This window comes from Astyanax mexicanus, chromosome 7, assembly GCF_023375975.1.
Source record: "Astyanax mexicanus isolate ESR-SI-001 chromosome 7, AstMex3_surface, whole genome shotgun sequence".
In the NCBI taxonomy this organism is placed as follows: Eukaryota; Metazoa; Chordata; class Actinopteri; order Characiformes; family Acestrorhamphidae; genus Astyanax; species Astyanax mexicanus.
The window spans coordinates 17,076,270-17,093,978 of record NC_064414.1 but is presented as its reverse complement, the minus strand read 5'-3'; the positions used below and the strand labels follow the sequence as shown (position 1 = coordinate 17,093,978).

General features: G+C 36.4%; 1 protein-coding gene across 1 annotated transcript in view; it reads left to right on the top strand.

The window, feature by feature from the left end:
• The window catches only part of slc29a3 (solute carrier family 29 member 3), a 31,931-nt gene extending 21,603 nt beyond the window's left edge, over positions 1–10,328 (top strand). The window contains exons 5-7 of the mRNA XM_007247349.4: positions 588–814; positions 4,017–4,179; positions 7,089–10,328. Coding sequence (XP_007247411.1) covers positions 588–814; positions 4,017–4,179; positions 7,089–7,731 — 1,033 coding nt within the window. The 3' untranslated portion in view covers positions 7,732–10,328. The remainder of the gene's footprint in view (positions 1–587; positions 815–4,016; positions 4,180–7,088) is intronic.
• The last annotated feature ends 7,381 nt before the right edge of the window (positions 10,329–17,709 follow it).

The window sequence follows — 17,709 nt, the reverse complement described above, 5'->3', positions numbered from 1 at the left end:
ACAATGACCCTAAACATACAGCCAGAGCTACAGTGGAATAGTTTAGATCAGACAATATTCATGCGTTAGAATGACCCAGTCAAAGTCCTGATCTAAATCTCTTTGCGCTTCTGTAACGAGACATAAAATTTCTGTTAACAGGCGCTCTCCATCCAACCTGGCTGAACGTGATGTAGAAGAACGTGATGAAGAAGAATGAGCTAAAATCTCAGTGGCCAGTGTTGAGCAGAGCAGAAAGCAAAACTCCTTGAGGGAGCACATTTACCTGTTCACCAATTTACCTGTCACCTCCCAGTGTTGAGATTACAATTTGTTTTTTATCTGGATATAATCAGTCAAATACAGATTATAGCAATTATAGCATTAGCATTAGCATAAAATTCTCCCTAGAGAAATCATAAAAATGTATGGACTGTCACTTTAAAGAAAGTTAAGGTATATTAATAATAAAAGTATACCTTAATTATAATAGTTTTACTAGGTGTAATATTACTGGTATTTACCGTGGAGCTTAAAAAAAAACAGTTTCAGCACTTTTAAAGTACTCATATAGAGTTTGATACATTGCATTTTTGCTGTGTTGACAGGTTCTCCTCAAAGGTGCGGATCCTGTTCTCTCTGTTTGTGATCCTGGTGGTGTTTGTGATCACCACAGTGCTGGTGATGGTGGATGTATCAGACTGCAGGGAACAGTTCTTCGCAGGCACTCTGGCCAGCGTTGCTCTGGTCAGCGGCGCCTCAAACGTCTTAAGTGGAAGCGTGTTCGGCATCAGCGGCCACTTCCCCATGAGAATATCTCAAGCCCTCATCTCAGGTAATTCTGCAGACCTAGCTAGCTCTAAACTCAAATCCATCTATCTCTCAGGGCTTATTAATATTGAGGAGAGTTAATTACACTGAATAGACATAAACATTTGTATTAAGTAGGGCTGGGAAAACTCGTCAATGTCATAGACGTTATTGATTATGGAGATTTACGTTGATTGCTGTGCTGCCACTGAAAACGAACCACACATTACCAGTCTAAATAGTGTACAAAAGACGGGGTTCAAACACAGTGCATGGCATCCAAACAGCTGCGTTAAAAAATGGTGTTTCCTTAGTGGCAAGTGCTGCACATACGGTGTTTAGTGTGAAAACACACTTACCCAAAGTCTTTGTACTTTGTTGGTACAGTTCAGTAGTCTGAACTATGCTGGTTTGAACCAGTCTGAACTTCAGTGTAAGCAAAAACTCACATACTTTGCAATATTGTACCAAAATAGTATAGTAGAATAGTATATTATAATATAGTATAGTAAAGTATTATTATACCAAAAAAGTTTTGACAGAGAATTCATATCTTCATCATCATCACCATCATCATCATCACCATCATCATCATCACATTCATCATCTTCACAATCTTCATCATCATCACCATCACAGTCATCACCCTCACAGTCATCACCATCACCCTCACAGTCATCACCATCACAATCATCATCATCATCACAATAATCATCATCATCATCACAATAATCATCATCATCATCACAATAATCATCATCATCACAATCATCATCATCATCACAATCATCATCTTTTGTTAAACATTTTTTTTTAGCTTTTTTTATTTATTTATTTATTTATTTATTGTGATTAGAACTTAATTGAAGACGTTTTTATAGACCTGAGAAGCCATGTGGGGGAAAATATCCACCTTTTTTTTTTTAAAGGTGCATATTGCCTTTATGGTGAACAGCCATTAAAAAAGGAACCTTTAAAACTAGGATAGAAGAATATAGCACAACCATTAGAAGTCATAGTAAGAGTCAAGCATGCCAGCACAAGTGGTCAGCAGAGTTGCTTACCACCGTAATGAAACGTGTGGGCCATATGCTCACATCCAGCAGCATCCCATAGCTCATGTTCAGTATGAAAGCACCACAGTACTGTAATGCGATAGTATGGGCCACAACCTATAGGATCATTATGTTACAAGTGTTCGTGCATAGCAGCCATTTACACTTTGCTCCACTGGCTTCATCTTTCCATGTTAAAAATAATTTCTGCTCTGCTGCTGTTATAGTAGGTGTTAGCACTACAACATTACTTTATTTCCTGTTTTATTTATTTTAATATATTACAGCTAACAGGCGCCTGCGCTGAACAACATAACACTATAAGTGATGTGGGAAGATAGCACCGACTCTGGCTGATGATTGCAAGTCCTCACCCTGCGTTGTCTAACACTGTTATTTGGCCCATTAGAAAAAAATATAAATTAGGCATTGGATAATACTAATATTAGGGTTAATCAGGAAAAAACCATTGTGATATTTTGCCTTTTTAGACTTACTGCCTCACTGTGTTTTCAGTGAGGTTCGAAACTAGCCATTACTTTTTCACATTTTGTCTCTTTACAACCACAAGCCTAAATGTATTTTATAAAGATTTAAAGTTATAAACCAACACAAAGTAGCACATAATTGTAAAGTGAAATGAAAATTATACATTTTTTTTTCATTTTTTTTTTAAATAAAAGAAATTATTCAGCCCCCTTTACTCTGAACCTTCTAACTAAAGTCCAGTGCAATTAACTGCATTCAGAAGTAACTGAATTACTTAATAATTAGAGTCCAGCTGTGTGTAATTTAATCTCATTTTAAATACAGCTGTTCTGTATCGACCTCAGTGGTTTGTTAGAAAACACTAGTGAACAAACAGCATCATGAAGACCAAGGAACTCCCCAGACAGGTCAGAGTTCAGGTCAAAAGGTTAGGTTATAAAAACATACCCCAAGCTTTAAGCATCCCAAAGAGCACTGTTTAATCGATCATCCTAAAATGTAAAATGTATTCTACAACTGCAAACCTACTAAGATATGGCTGTCCACCCAAACTGACAGCTTGAGCAAGTAGAGCACTGGTCAGAGAAGCAGCCAAGAGGCACATGGTCACTCTGGAGGAGCTGCAGAAATCCACAGCTCAGGTGGAAAAAATTGTCGAAAGGACAACTTCAAGTCATGCACTCCACAATTCTGGCTTTTATGGAAAAGTGGCAAGAAGAGAGCCACTGTTAAAAGAAAGACATAAGAAGTGCAGTTTGTTGCAGCTAACATGTGGTAGAAGTTTATGTGGTCAGATGAGACCAAAGTTTTTGCTTTTTGGCCTAAAAACAAAGTGCATTGTGTAGGTGAAAAGTAACATCTCCTATCATTACCCACAAAACACCATCCCAAAAACTGAAACATGGTGGTGGCAGCATCATGCTGTGGGGAGGCTTTTCTTTAGCAGGGACAGGGAAGTTGGTTAGAGATGATAAAAAGATGGATGGGGCTAAATACAGGGCAATCCTGGAAGTAAACCTGGTGGAGGCTGCAAATAACCTGAGACTGGGAAGGAGATTCAAGACAATGACTCTAAACATACAGCCAGAGCTACAGTGAAATGGCTTAAATTAAAGAATATTCTTGTGTTAGAATGTCTCAGTCAAAGTCCTGATCTAAATACCACTGAGCTTCTGTGGCAAGACATGAAAACTGCTGATCACAGACACTCTTCATCCAAATTGGCTGAGCTTGAGCTGCTTTATAAAGAAGAATGGGGCAAACATCTCAGTCTCTAGAAGCACAAAGCTGGTAGAGACAAACCCCAAAGCACTTACGGTTGTAATTGCAGCGCGTCACACTTTTTAAATTTGTATTTAATAAAACAATAAAAAAACATGTATCATTTTCATTCCACTTCACAACAAAATGCAAAATTTTGTGTTTGTGTATCACTTAAAATCTCAATAAATTACATTTAATTATGTGGTTGTAAGGTAAAAAAATGTGGAAAAGTTCAAGGGCTATGAATACTTTTGCAAGCCACTGTATCTCTTCGTACATTTTTTACTCTGCATTTGTATTTATGACGATATGGTCAGAAAAAAGTCATTCTAGATCGGTACTGCGGATTAATAATTAATAATTCATGTATTTCACTGTTTAACACAGCTCTGTGCTCTGCGTTTGTTAATGTGTGTGTAGGACAGGCTATGGGTGGCACACTAAGTGCAGTGGCGGCCTTGGTGGATCTGGCTGCAGCCAGTGATGTTACCACTAGTGCACTGGCCTACTTCCTCACTGCTGACGTCTTCATCCTGCTCTGCATCGTGATGTACCTGCTGCTGCCCAAACTCAAATACTCTAGGTTTGTTAACTTTCATTATACCATGTGTCTTTACAAGCACCTCTATTCACCCCCAGAATTCTAAAGTACAGTGCTTTTAGCTGATGCTCCCAACAGGCTTGCAATGCTAGTGATAGGGTGATAGTGTTGCCCATGCAAAATAATCAATATTTTTACACCGTTAACAAGCTCAAAGTAGCTCCAATCTTCGTTGGTAGACTTCAAAGATCACTGACATTTAAAACGACTGAGAGCTTTGAAAGTGCAAAAGTAGTTTGTTAAAAAATACTGTTTATACACACAGTATCTTAATGTAGTTCTCCGGGTGCCACCATCACAAAATTAATTTAATGGAAATGCATTAATTCCAGCTGTTGCTAAAAATATCTCTATCATTTTCAGGCATTTCCACTAAATTGATTTTGTAATCTGTTCCCTTATCCAACCTATTCATTCTTGCTCATCAGTTGACTTATCCTGACTTAATTTAATTTGTTTAATAAACTACATGTGCACTTTCAAAGTTCTCAGTGCCTCATTTTAAATGTCAGGGCCCTTCAGAATTCTACCTTGTAAATGGTGTAAAAATAGTGATTTCTTTACATGGACAATGCCATGCCCCATCTTTAGCATTGTAAGCCTGTTGAGAGCTTTGGCTAAAAGTGTTATATTTCAGAATGCTGGAGGTGAACAGAAGTGGGCTATTGGACAAAAGTTGTACTCTTTATCATGTTTCATTACAACCAAAATTCATTTCACACCAAATTTCTCCTTTAAGCCTGTTTTAATAAAATCACATTATTTTCAAACCACATTTTTGATAACGTACACATGTTAATTTGTTTATCGCTATCCTCAATCTCCATTGTCTGCAGTAGCTAGTAAAAGAAAAATCTCTGTGTCTACGTCAACCCATCGGAGAGCCGCTCAACTGCGGGGAGAGCCTATAACGAAGGCTGTATCTCTGAAAACATTTTGCTAATTGAGTTTTAGAGCTGTAAAATTGACTGTGGGGGGGGGAGGCAGATCGCGTTCTCTGCTGCAGTGCTGTTAGCCAATCAGAGGAGATATCTTTGCATGTATGAATATTTATGAGCAAGAGGTCAAATTCTGTCTTTCTTCAGAGACCAGTAATTCAGTGATCTAAAGCAGGGCTAAATAGAAACACCTGAGCACTCCTTTTCACAAAAAAACGTCTCACATGGCCACAGCTAGGCATTTTAAAATAAATGAAATAAAAAAAAAAGACCCTGGTCTTTTTTAATTTAAGCAAAGCTGCCTCGTATAAATTCACCCTAAATTGTGCCTGATTTCTTTCTATGTGATCGAGAGAAAAAAAAAATTGAGAATGAGAGTGAAATAGGGAAGCACAGGCATTAGTGTTGCGCTGAGTTTCACCCAGCAGTTGTCAGCAAAAGCCACTAGTTTCATGACACTGTTGTGGTTTCGGGATCAGCAGTTCTTGATGAGGAGGGTTTTTCTGAAGTGCTGTGTTGCCAGGTTAAGCATTGGTAGTCCTCATTGAACTAGAATGGCTCATTTAAACTAGAGCCCCAAGCGACCAGGCTGTTCAACAGTGAGTAAAACAGTTTTCTGCCCAACCCACCTCACTGCCGTCGCATACGAACTCACTGCACCCTGCACTTTACTTCACACTGCACTTACCAGACTTTCCCACACGAATTCCATACAAAGCATTCTGTACCTGCACTTTACTTATAGTTACACATAGTCACCTACTGGACCATCTCTGCACTTCCACATACATTCTCTAGATTATCTGCACAAGTATATAAAATTGTAATATCTATATATTCAGTTATGTTTTACCTTACATCTATAGTGCTATACCATAGGTCTATATAGTATACGTTTTGTGTATATTGTTTATGGTAACTGTATTTTTTTCTATATTATTGTACTTGTTCTACTCTATGCTGTGAATACTGTTCTTTACTTACTGTGGAAACTTGCACGCAAGTTTTTCACTCACCTGTGCATCTATACTTGTGACGTGACAGTACATTTGATTTGATTTGAGCTGTAACACACTCAGTGGCCAGTAAGAGGCAGCAGAGTTTAAAGTAAAGATCTTAAAGCGAAAGGATTACTTTTGATTAGTTCTATAGAATATAAAAAAATAAAATAAAAAACAACACACAAAGTTTGGCTCAAAGTTGGGGTGTGTGGCTAGAAGTCACAAACCACACTCCTTCTGTAAACCTATTTAATCACTAGACTAAACAATAAAATAGTGAATAATTATAAAAAAAAAAACATTTAATCCTGAGGTGATAGAACAATCTATGCATTACCAATCATAGACCAGGACCAATCAAACAGCAGTCTTTTAAATTAAAGTCAGTAGTATTCTTGAGTTGAGAGGGGAAAACATTTAAATTATTGGTGCCCTGGCACAAACATCCCTGTTTTAGAGATGGGATGAGGTTTTTATGCTGGGATGCAGCAATTTTCTTTGCTGCTTTCTCTAAATCTAATGCTTCTTATTTATACCAAAAAATACTTGCTTTTTCGTCTCATATATCCACAAACCATTGTTCCAGTCATCTTCTGGCTTGTCCATGTCAAGCAGCAGACTTTTCTGCAGTGCACTCCATTGTTGTTCTGTGTTTTCTGAACAACATGGACAGTTTGTGGACTTATGAATATTACAATTAGCCAATTTGAGAGACCTTTATTTGCTTAGAAGTTACCTTGGGCTACGTTGTGAGCTTGTGGCTTTGCTCTTGACATGATATTTTTTGGTCTATCACCTTTTTCAGCCTGGTGAGCATCAACAACTCTTTTTCTAAGCGTCAGAAATCTCATTTTGGATATGTTTTTTAAATAAACCAGGGCTCCCACTCATATCCTATCGTATAATATAGTTATAAAGTTCTTTGTGTGTGTGTCTGTGTTCTCTTTATTAGGTACTACATGGAGTTGATCAGCACTGGCCAAACTACATCTGACGGTGTTCTCCCCCATCCTGAAGCCAACGGCCACAGTGGTCCAGCTGCCACCAACGTGCCCCCTCTCCTGCCCATACTGAGGAAGACGTGGGTGCTGGGCTTTTGCGTCTTCTATGTCTTCTTTATCTCCATTATGATCTTCCCAGCCGTCTCCTCAGGCATCCAGTCAGTAGACAATGCCACAGGCAACCCCTGGACCACCACCTACTTTGTGCCACTCACCAGTTTCTTGCTGTACAACGTTGCAGACTTCTGCGGCCGGCAGGTCACCGCCTGGCTGCAGGTGCCCGGCCCCACCAGCCGCTTGCTGCCCACACTTGTGGTCTGCAGGACCGTTCTGGTTCCACTCTTCATGTTGTGTAACTATCAGCCGCGGCACCACATGCACCGAGTGTTCTTCGCTCATGACTCGTTTCCTATAATCTTCATCTGTCTGCTGGGACTCAGTAACGGCTATCTTGGTACACTGCCTATGATTTACGGACCCAAGGTGGTGCCACGGGAGCTAGCTGAACCTGCTGGAGTGGCCATGTCCTTCTTCCTCACCATGGGTCTGGCTGTAGGCTCCGCCTTCTCTGTTCTACTGGTCCACTGTATTTAATCCTATTGAAAAACAGCGAGCAGAAACTATTAATAATGATCAGAAACCAGCCAAGCAGTATTTTAAAAGAGCGTAATCGAAAATTGGAACAAAATGTATTATTGGAGACAACTGGTTAATAATGTTATTGTTTGCCACAGCATTGTAAGCCCATTATTATTACACATTCTTTTATTTTATTATTAATCTAAAAAGTGGTGAATGATAGAGCTATTCTATTCAGGATTTTACTCTTACCAGAAAGTCGAAACTATTGTTGAGTTTTACAAAATAGTTGTAAATTGTGTCAGCACTAGGCCTGTCACGATAACAATTTTTTTGAACTGATCTATTGTATCAGAAATAATTAAGACAAACAATATTATTATTATTATTTTTTTATTTTTTATTTTTTATTTTATGACCATTTAAACTCCACTGATGATAATGATAATGAATGCTAATGATAACAGTATAGCATATCAAAGCATTCACACTCGTTTAAAGAGAACACAATTTTAATTAGTTATAGTTTATAGGGAAATATATGATATTTTCATTACCTACTGCAGTCTTTTTATTATTTTTTTTATTTAACCTGGCAAGACACTGTGTGTGTATAGAGTCACAGTTATTAAAGCACTGGCCATTGCATGACTGTTCACATATATAACAGTGAACAGTGTTTTAGCCAAACAAACACAAATAAACATAATAGACCACTGGTTCTCAAACTGTAAGGACAGGTACCACTGGTGGTTCTTGAAGCATCCTAAGGTGGTACACTAGATGACCTCTGTAATTTTCTTAACATTAAAGCAACATTGGTCAGTGTTTAGTACTTTACTCATTAGAACCTGTATGTAAACTATACTTCAGTCCTACACTTACAGAACTACAGTTTTATAATTATTAACATCAGCATGTGTGTGGTACATATATTCCTGTGAAATGGAATGTAAGTGGTACCTAGATTTTTTAGTTTGGTCATTGGTGGTACTTTGTTCTAAAAAAGTTTGAGAACCACTGCAATTGACGATCACAAATATCAAAAATGGTTGAGTTCATGTCCATTTATTGTTAGATGTTGATAATGTGATTATCGTGACAGGCATAGTCTGCACATTTCTTTTTTCTTTTTTTTTCATTTTAATAATATTTTAAACATTCAAAAAATATTTTTATTTTGTTCTTATTTTCATTTATGTCTTGTTAATAACTACTGTTCAGTTTGTCTGCTTGTCTGAAAGCACCTTTGACCCACCCAGTAACAGCATCGGGCCCCACTCATAAACACATGAGCACAACAATCTGGATTCAGTGCAGGAGTTCACATGTACTTTATAGAGGTCTTCATATTTTTGTGGTGTCCTTAAAAATGTAATTGTTAACTGATTCTCATTTTTATTTTGATTCTTTATTTTTGTTACATTTAAATGTTTTTTAATTGATTTCCAGTAACAATTAAAACTTTTTTAAAGCTATTTAACATTATAAACAGGATTTTTTTTTACAATACACTGAAGTATAATTGCCTGAATCAACTGGGCCTTTTCACCAACCATAATTAAAAATACATTTCGTCTTAAATCAATAATACTTTTTACAAAAAAAATGATATTCACAAAATCTTTAAATAATTTTCTTATATGAGATTTGTTTACAAGAAAAATAGATCAAAAATAACCATTGACTTAGTAAGTAGTAGCTAGAGGTGGGCAATATGACAGTATTGTATAGTATTGTGATTATTATGAATAGTAATGTTTTTTTCTGAGCATTTTCTATTAATATTGTCAGTACTAATAGAAATAACGAAGAGCATAATTAAGCTTGTTTAATAAGAAAAACTGGAACAAAATGTGTGTGTTAAAATTGTTCAAATCTTCTGCCACTGAAGCATTTGTCAATGTCAAAATATCACTAAAATATCACTATCAATAAGTGCCATATATCTATAATGACTTTAAATATAGTATGTAATACAATATTTGTCCATTTTGCCCACCCCTATTTAAAAGCATAAGGTTAGATTTGAATATATTAAATATATTACAGTAAATGAACAGAGCTAAAATAGAAAATCATATTTGATTTGGAATGGATCCTGATGGTATATATATTTTTTTTGTTTATTTGTTTTGGTGCTCTTGTTATTGTTGCCGTTTTCCTTTTCTTTTCTTTTTTTTTTTTCTCTAAATCCGACTTTGGTCAAAGTTTCGTGCCACAAAATGGGTTTTACTGGACATCGTTCCACATTCTGCACGTGAAAATACTGCACAAAGAAATGTGTCTTTTGTCTTTAATCAGGATTAGTTTACCATCCTGTGGTGCTTTGGGTGAAAGCAGGTGCTGATCAGTAACACTACACAGCTTTTGGACGTCTGCCTCTCTAAATGAAAGGAGAGAAACAAAAACACATGGGTGGGAGATATGAATAAGTATGTTTCACTGCATTTCATTACATTCTTAATGCTGCATCCAGCAGCTCTGATCAATCATGTAATTAATCTGTGTCTTACTTTATTGTTTACAAATTCTTGATCTAATTCTATTGTATTCTATTGTTTTTTTGGGTGGAAAGGTTTTTATAAAGAAGTAAAGAAAAATGTTGTTTATATTTTGTGCTTTACAGTTGTTTTTAATGACTTGCAGTGTATTTTTTTCAATGTAATATTTTATTGGTTTTAAAGTAATTGCAATATACAGGAAAATAGCACATTAATCAATCTCAACAAACAAACAAAAAACATTTCTTGGTAGCACACCAAAGCACCAGTGTTACAAGCACAGAGATTCTATAAATGATTTTATCCTCTGCATTAATAGGCAAGAAAACAATTTTACTTTCTTGTTTTGATAGAACAAGTGTCCTATTCTTTTAACCCAAAATATAAATTCTACTATGAAATGTGGGACAAGGCAGTAGAATATTTAAATCTGACCGACTTGTAGCTGTGTAATATATTTTTTATATTCTGTTTTTATTTCTTTATATGGTACGTTTGTTCACAGCTTTAACTCTATTCAGGCTGGACATTAAGCTTAAAGTTTAATGCTGCGTTGTTTTGCAGATGAGCTGAAATGACTGAAGTGTATAATCTGTTGCTTTTGTCATACAACACCACTTAATCTTCAGGTTCAGGGTCCAGAAGCCACTGTTTGTTCAGTGCAAACAGTCATATCGTGTTTCCTATAGTTTCTGTATGTCATAAAGCGTACACTACATTTTCCGTCCTCTGTCTTCTTGTTCCTGTTTCTTGATGAATTTCTTGATTGAAAATCATATAAACAACGTAGAATGTTTAAATCCTGAATCCAGGTAGTAAGAAAAAGGAAAGAACCTGGGGGACTAATCTGAGCTTATTTATTCATGCCATACATACAATTATTTTGCTTCTTGATCCTAGTGAACAGCATGGTTTAATATGGAATACGAGCAAAGCATATTTATCAGCTAACTGAGTAAAAGCCATACATTTGTGGAAAAAATTATGTTCACTCATCATCAAAAAAAAAAAATCATTGAAAGCTGATGGAAGTGTTACATGGCAATTATTTTCAGAAGGAAGAGAAGGATTACCAGGAACACTGACTGATCAAACATTTAGACTGATAAGTTCAATATTGATTGATCTAAACATACAGAGGTAGTGTTCAGAGACATTCCAGATGTCTCTGTTTAGGTTTTCCTTTTTATATATTTTGATAATCCTTCCCAAACAGCTCTAGTATTTCTGTAGAGTTTGTGTTGTTCCAGCTGGATGATGCTTGTCCACATGCTGCTGTTGTATCGAGAGCTTGCGTTGGAGACACTTATATTACAACCCCTGGCAAAAAGTATAGAATCACCAGTCTTGGATGAGCACTCCTTCAGACATTTCATTCTGTAAAACAAACTCTGATCAAAAACATGATACAATAATAAGGTCATTCCAAAGTGCAACTTGTTGGCTTTCAGGAACACTCAAAGAAATGAAGAAAAAACATTGTGGAAGTCAGTGAATGTTACTTTTATTGACCAACCACAGGGAAAAAAATATGGAATCACTAAATTCTGAGGAAAAAAGTATGGAATCATGAAAAACAGATAAACAAAAGATGATTCAAAATACATCACTAGTATTTAGTTGCACCACCTTTGGCTTTTATAACGGCTTTCAGTCTCTGAGGCATGGACTTGATGAGTGACAAACAGTATTCTGCATCAATTTGGTGCCAACTCTCTTTGATAGCAGTTGCCAGATCAGCTTTGCAGGTCGGAGCCTTCTTGTGGACCATTTTTTTCAATTTCCACCACAGGTTTTCAATTGGGTTGAGATCTGGACTATGTGCAGGCCATGACATCGACTGAATGTGTCTTTCTCCAAGGAATGCCTTCACTGTTTTTGCCCTATGGCACGATGCATTGTCATCTTGGAAAATTATTTCATTATCTCCAAACATCTGTTCAATTGAAGGGATGCGAAAACTGTCCAAAATGTCAATGTAAACTTGTGCATTGATAGAAGAATTAACCACAGTCATCTCCCCAGTGCCTTTGCCTGACATGCAGCCCCATATCATCAAGGACTGTGGAAATTTGGTTGTTTTCTTCAGGCAGGCCTCTTCATAAATCTCACTGGAACGGCACCAAACAAAAGTTCCAGCATCATCACCTTGTCCAATGCAGATTCTTGACTCATCACTGAAGATAACTTTCATCCAGTCATCCACAGTCCATGATTGCCTCTCCTTAGCCCACTGCAGTCTTGTTCTTTTATGTTTAGGTGTCAATGATGGTTTTCTTTTAGCTTTCCTGTATTGAAATCCCATTTCCTTTAGGCGATTTCTTACGGTTCGGTCACATACATTGGCTCCAGCTTCTTCCCATTAATAGAATTCTGCCCATAACAAATTATACTTTAACTCTTTCACCCTCTCCTATTCCCCCAATTGTGGCTCCATCATGTCTGCTACAAAAGTTGAGGTGTCAATCTTCCACTATCTCTGACCATTCATCTCTGCAGGGACCCACATCGTTTCTATGCTAATTTGAAACCCCCCATTAAAGTGACCACCCTGCAGTGTTCAAAGCAGGATCCAATGTATATAATGTCCCCTCAAAATATCCCTAGTTGGATTGCTTCTGATCGACTGACTAAGCTGTGCCCGTGTAGATTTACTGTCTGCACGTGAATAAACTCAAGTCAACTCTGAAGCCGTCTCCTGACTCCTGAATCGGACACCTGGTTCCTGAAGGCCGAATTTCTAACAACTCACCATTTATGCTTCATCTGTTTAGTTGTACTTTTTCGGTTTTCAAGACAAATGGCCTTAAGTTGCTTGTCTTGACGCTTTGATGTCTTTCTCGGTCTACCAGTACGCTTGGCTTTAACAACCATTCCATGCTGTTTGTATTTGGTCCATATCTTGGATACAGCTGACTGTGAACAGCCCACATCTTTAGCAACCATGCATGAAGACTTACCTTCTTCAAGAAGTTTCACAATCCTCTCTTTTGTTTCAAGAGACATTTCTCTTGTTGGAGCCATGGTTCTTGCCACTCTAATTCGTCCAGCAGCCCTCCAAGGTGTCATGACTGCAGGTGTTTTTAACTGCAGACTAACGAGCAGATCTAATCTGAGGCAGGTGTCCATTTAGGGAAAGGAAATTGACTGGGTGTGTCCTTATTTTCTACCTTCAATTTGAGTGATTCCATACTTTTTTCCTCAGAATTGAGTGATTCCATATTTTTTTCCCTGTGGTTGGTCAATAAAAGTAACATTCACTGACTTCCACAATGTTTTTTCTTAATTTCTTTGAGTGTTGCACTTTGGAATGACCTTATTATTGTATCAGATTTTGTTTTACAGAATGAAATGTCTGAAGGAGTGCTCATCCATGACTGGTGATTCCATACTTTTTGCCAGGGGTTGTATTAGTCGTGCTATCAACAGTCAACAGCTACCCCAAAAAATGCACTGAGAATATTCAAGCTGCATGGGATTACCCCAGGAAACCATTAGGGAGCACTAGAACATTGATTTACACATCCATTACTCATGAATTACACGCTATTTCTGAATGTTCAACAGCAAATGTATTTCTGTTTTTGGCCAGCAGATGGTAGTAGCTACCATTCCAGAAATCCCTCAATATGTTTCTTTCATTATATATTAAAACTTTGCCATTTTATCCTTTTTAAATCTAATTTAAATATTTTCTAAAAAAAAAAAAGAAAAAGAAATAAGAATAATAATAATACTTTGATCGCAAAACACCTATGCAAGGAACTTTTTTTTTTCTTCTGAAAAATATCAGTTACACTACGAAAAACATGAATGAAAAACAAGTATCTCCAAAACAGCAACTTTACAAGAGAGAGTAAAAAACTTTCAGTGAAAGACAATGTAAAAAAAAAAAATAATCACAGGTCATTTTGAAGTATTTCTATTGGTCCATTTATCAAGAAATGTTGGCACAATGTAAGGAACAGTTTGTCTTTTCAAATTATGTAGTAAACTAAAAATTGTCAAAAATGGAGATACTTGTTTTTCATTGGACAACGACAATATAATATTTTTATAACGCCCTTTTTTCCAATGGCAACATAATTATACATCAATTGAATGAGCTAAACCTCAGGATTACGATGCTGTAAAAATAAAAGAATACAATTCTCAACTACTACGTCAATATATATATATATATATATATATATATATATATATATATATATATATATATATATATATATATATATATATATATCATTTTTTCCACCATTATAACTAGATTCAAATTCACAGAAAAGCAGAGAACAGAGAAAAAGTATTTTCTTTAGAGAAATTACTGATAATGTAGAGAACAGTCAGTATGGTTTCCTACACATTAAGAAGACTCTTGGAATCTGGAGAAAACTGCCACAGGCTGACCCACATGGCAACTCCTTCAGCTCTGGGACTAAGTCTTAGACTCAGCAGTAAAGAGACAGGTGAAGCATCAGTTATAAAGTCATTGCTAAGATGAGGGGGGGAAAAGCAGTTTGACTGAGAACTGCCACTGGACTATAGAAAAAGATTTAGTGTAGTGCATGTAAAAAGTACCTGGTATTTTCCCTGAATAGAATAGAACTGATAGCTAGTAAGCTGAAGGGCCGGTTTTGTAACATGTATAAAATGTTTATTCAGGAGATCTGATAATGACTCAGCAGATGAGCTGCATATTTTAGGGGTAAGAGTAGGTTAGAGGTTTAGTATGGAGAACACGTAGGAATGTTTATTTTTTTCACAAAGCTAAAAAAAGCTTTCTGATCTTGTTGCATGCTCTGGACTGTTTATCACGAGAGTAACTCTCCTGATCCTGAAGAGATCACTTTCTCATGAGATACGATACATGTAAAACATGTCTAACAGCATTTCAAGCACACTGACTTCTGAAAGTAATGTAAAAATGATTTCTTTTTCGCTATACGCTTAAGACAACTTAGAACATGTCAGCTTTGTTTTTGGCCATCAGATGGTAGTAGTTTGGTAGTAATATATATGTACATAAGCTTTAGGTCCAGTAAGTTACTTGAAATGGTACATGTTAGCTGTAAACTGTCACTGCAAAAAATGGCAATATACAATGCCTTTTTCTGTAGTAATGTAGTGCTGGAACTGATTGTGTTACTGGACTCTCTAATCCAGCATTTACACAATACAACAATTACACAGCACATTCAGATTTCCACCATGATAACTAGATACATACACAGAAACACAGAGAACTGTGTAACTATTGAAAGTTTAAGTCTTTTCTTTAGATAAATTACGAATAAAGCTGGGGTGCAGTGAGTAATGTTTTTTGACACCTTCAAAAGACTCTTGGAAACTGGAGAAAACTGGTACAGAAAAAGTCAGATCTGGCTGACCCACATGGCAACACCTTTAGCTTAGCTTAAAATAGGTAGTTATAAAGTTATTGCAAAGTTGAGGAAATAAAAAAAACAGTTTTACTGAGTGATGCAGAACTGCCACTGGACTATTAAACATATAGGGTGTTCTAAAACATTTGACCAGTAGTGCATGTAAAAAGTACCTGGTATTTTCCCTGAACAGAACTGATAGCTAGTAAGTTGAAGGGCCGGTTTTGTAACATGTATAAAATGTGCATTCAGGAGATCTGATAATGACTCAGCAGATGAGCTGCATATTTTAGGGGTAAGAGTAGGGTAGAGGTTTAGTTTGGAGCACAGGTGGGAATGTTTTCTCTTGTCACAAAGCTAAAAAAAGCTTTCTGATATCATTGCATGCTTTGGCCTGTTTATCACGAGAGCAGCTCTCCTGATCCTGAAGAGATCACTTTCCCGTGAGATACAATACATGTAAAACATGTGTAACAGCATTTCAAGCACACTGACTTCTGAAAGTAATGTAAAAATGATTTCCTTTTCGCTATACGCTTAAGACAACTTAGAACATGTCAGCTTTGGTGGCAGGCTTTCCAATTTGATGATTAAAAGCTGGGGCATAGCAGCAAATTTTGGGCCCTTTACACTCTCAATGTCAGTGAGCCCCTATCTATGCCAGTACCTAAGAAACGTGAGTGAAAAAAAAAAACTGGATTTTAATGGGCCCCTCTCCCTACTCGGCCCTGGGTAGTCAGGTCCCCTTTTCCCCGAACTACCACTACCCAACTACCCTCTAAAAAACAGAGGTACGATATGAGTACTTTTTTGTACTCAAAGGTACATTCTTTATAATTGTACCCTCAATGGTACAATACTGGTCTTTACAGGGTCAGATTTGTTCCCTCTGAAGTACAAAGTGTTTTCTAACAGCAATAAGTACAGATTTGTACCATTTAACCAGCCAAAGGGTACATTCAGTATTCTGTATCACTACACTAATAAACAATATTTATTTTAATTGCACATTTTTTATTTGAAAGCCAGACAATTTTGGATCATCAAGTTCTTGACACATATTCAGTTGATGATAATGTTTATAATCTTTATAATCTTTACTGGCACAAAAATATGGGTACAAAAAAGGACTTTCCCTGAAAGGTACTTTTTTGTACCTCAATATAAGGTACAGCCCCAGCGACAAGCTTTGTACTCTTTTAGGTACAAATCTGTACTTACTTTTCTTAGTGTGTACCCATGATCAAAAGTATAGCATTATAGTCTATAAATAAATAAGTTATGAGTCAATACTATTATAATGTGCCCTTTGTGTCCACAGCGTAAACATACAGAAACGTTAACCTCCAAGAATTCTCTGTTCACCCTGACATCCTTGGATAATTGCCCCTTCAACCCAGAAGAGCCCATGGTGTGCAAATATTAAACATCTTTAGTGCATCACAGGACAGTGTGTAAATATGGGTTTGTTCATCTGACCTTATTTACAGAATTTAGAAGTGATGGGTTAGAGCTAGAGATTAAACTAGCTCATTTTAGCTCAAGTGTATTTAAGCTTCTACAGCTCTGTTCAAGCCACTTAACCAATAAAATGCTTTAGCAAAATGATTTTAATCCATACAACTAGTCCTGACACCATTTCTAGAACAAAATGTTAAAATAAAAGTTATAAAAATTGTAAGAAAATTGTTGTCATTTGTGTAAGAATTTAACCTTAAAATATGTACATTCATGTTGTATTTTTCTAAAAGATGCAAAGCCATTTTATCTTTTCAAGAAGACCCAAACCTGAAATTGATAAAAATTTATTATCATGCAATTTATTAACTAAATGATGAACCAAACAGAATTGGAAAAAAGTGGTTTACATAAACTAATGTTCACATTAATAAACCAATAATCCAGTTCACTCCTGTTACTGGCCCTCACCACTGTTACTGAAACTCACCACTATTACTTTTTATGTTTTGAGTAACAGGACTGAAAGTAACAGGAGTGAGTTTTTAGCATCGAATTAGCAAAAACATGAAAAATAACATAATGGCAGCATGAGGCAGCTGATAGCATGAGGACACTGAGCACATTCTGTAATGTGTTACAGTAACAGA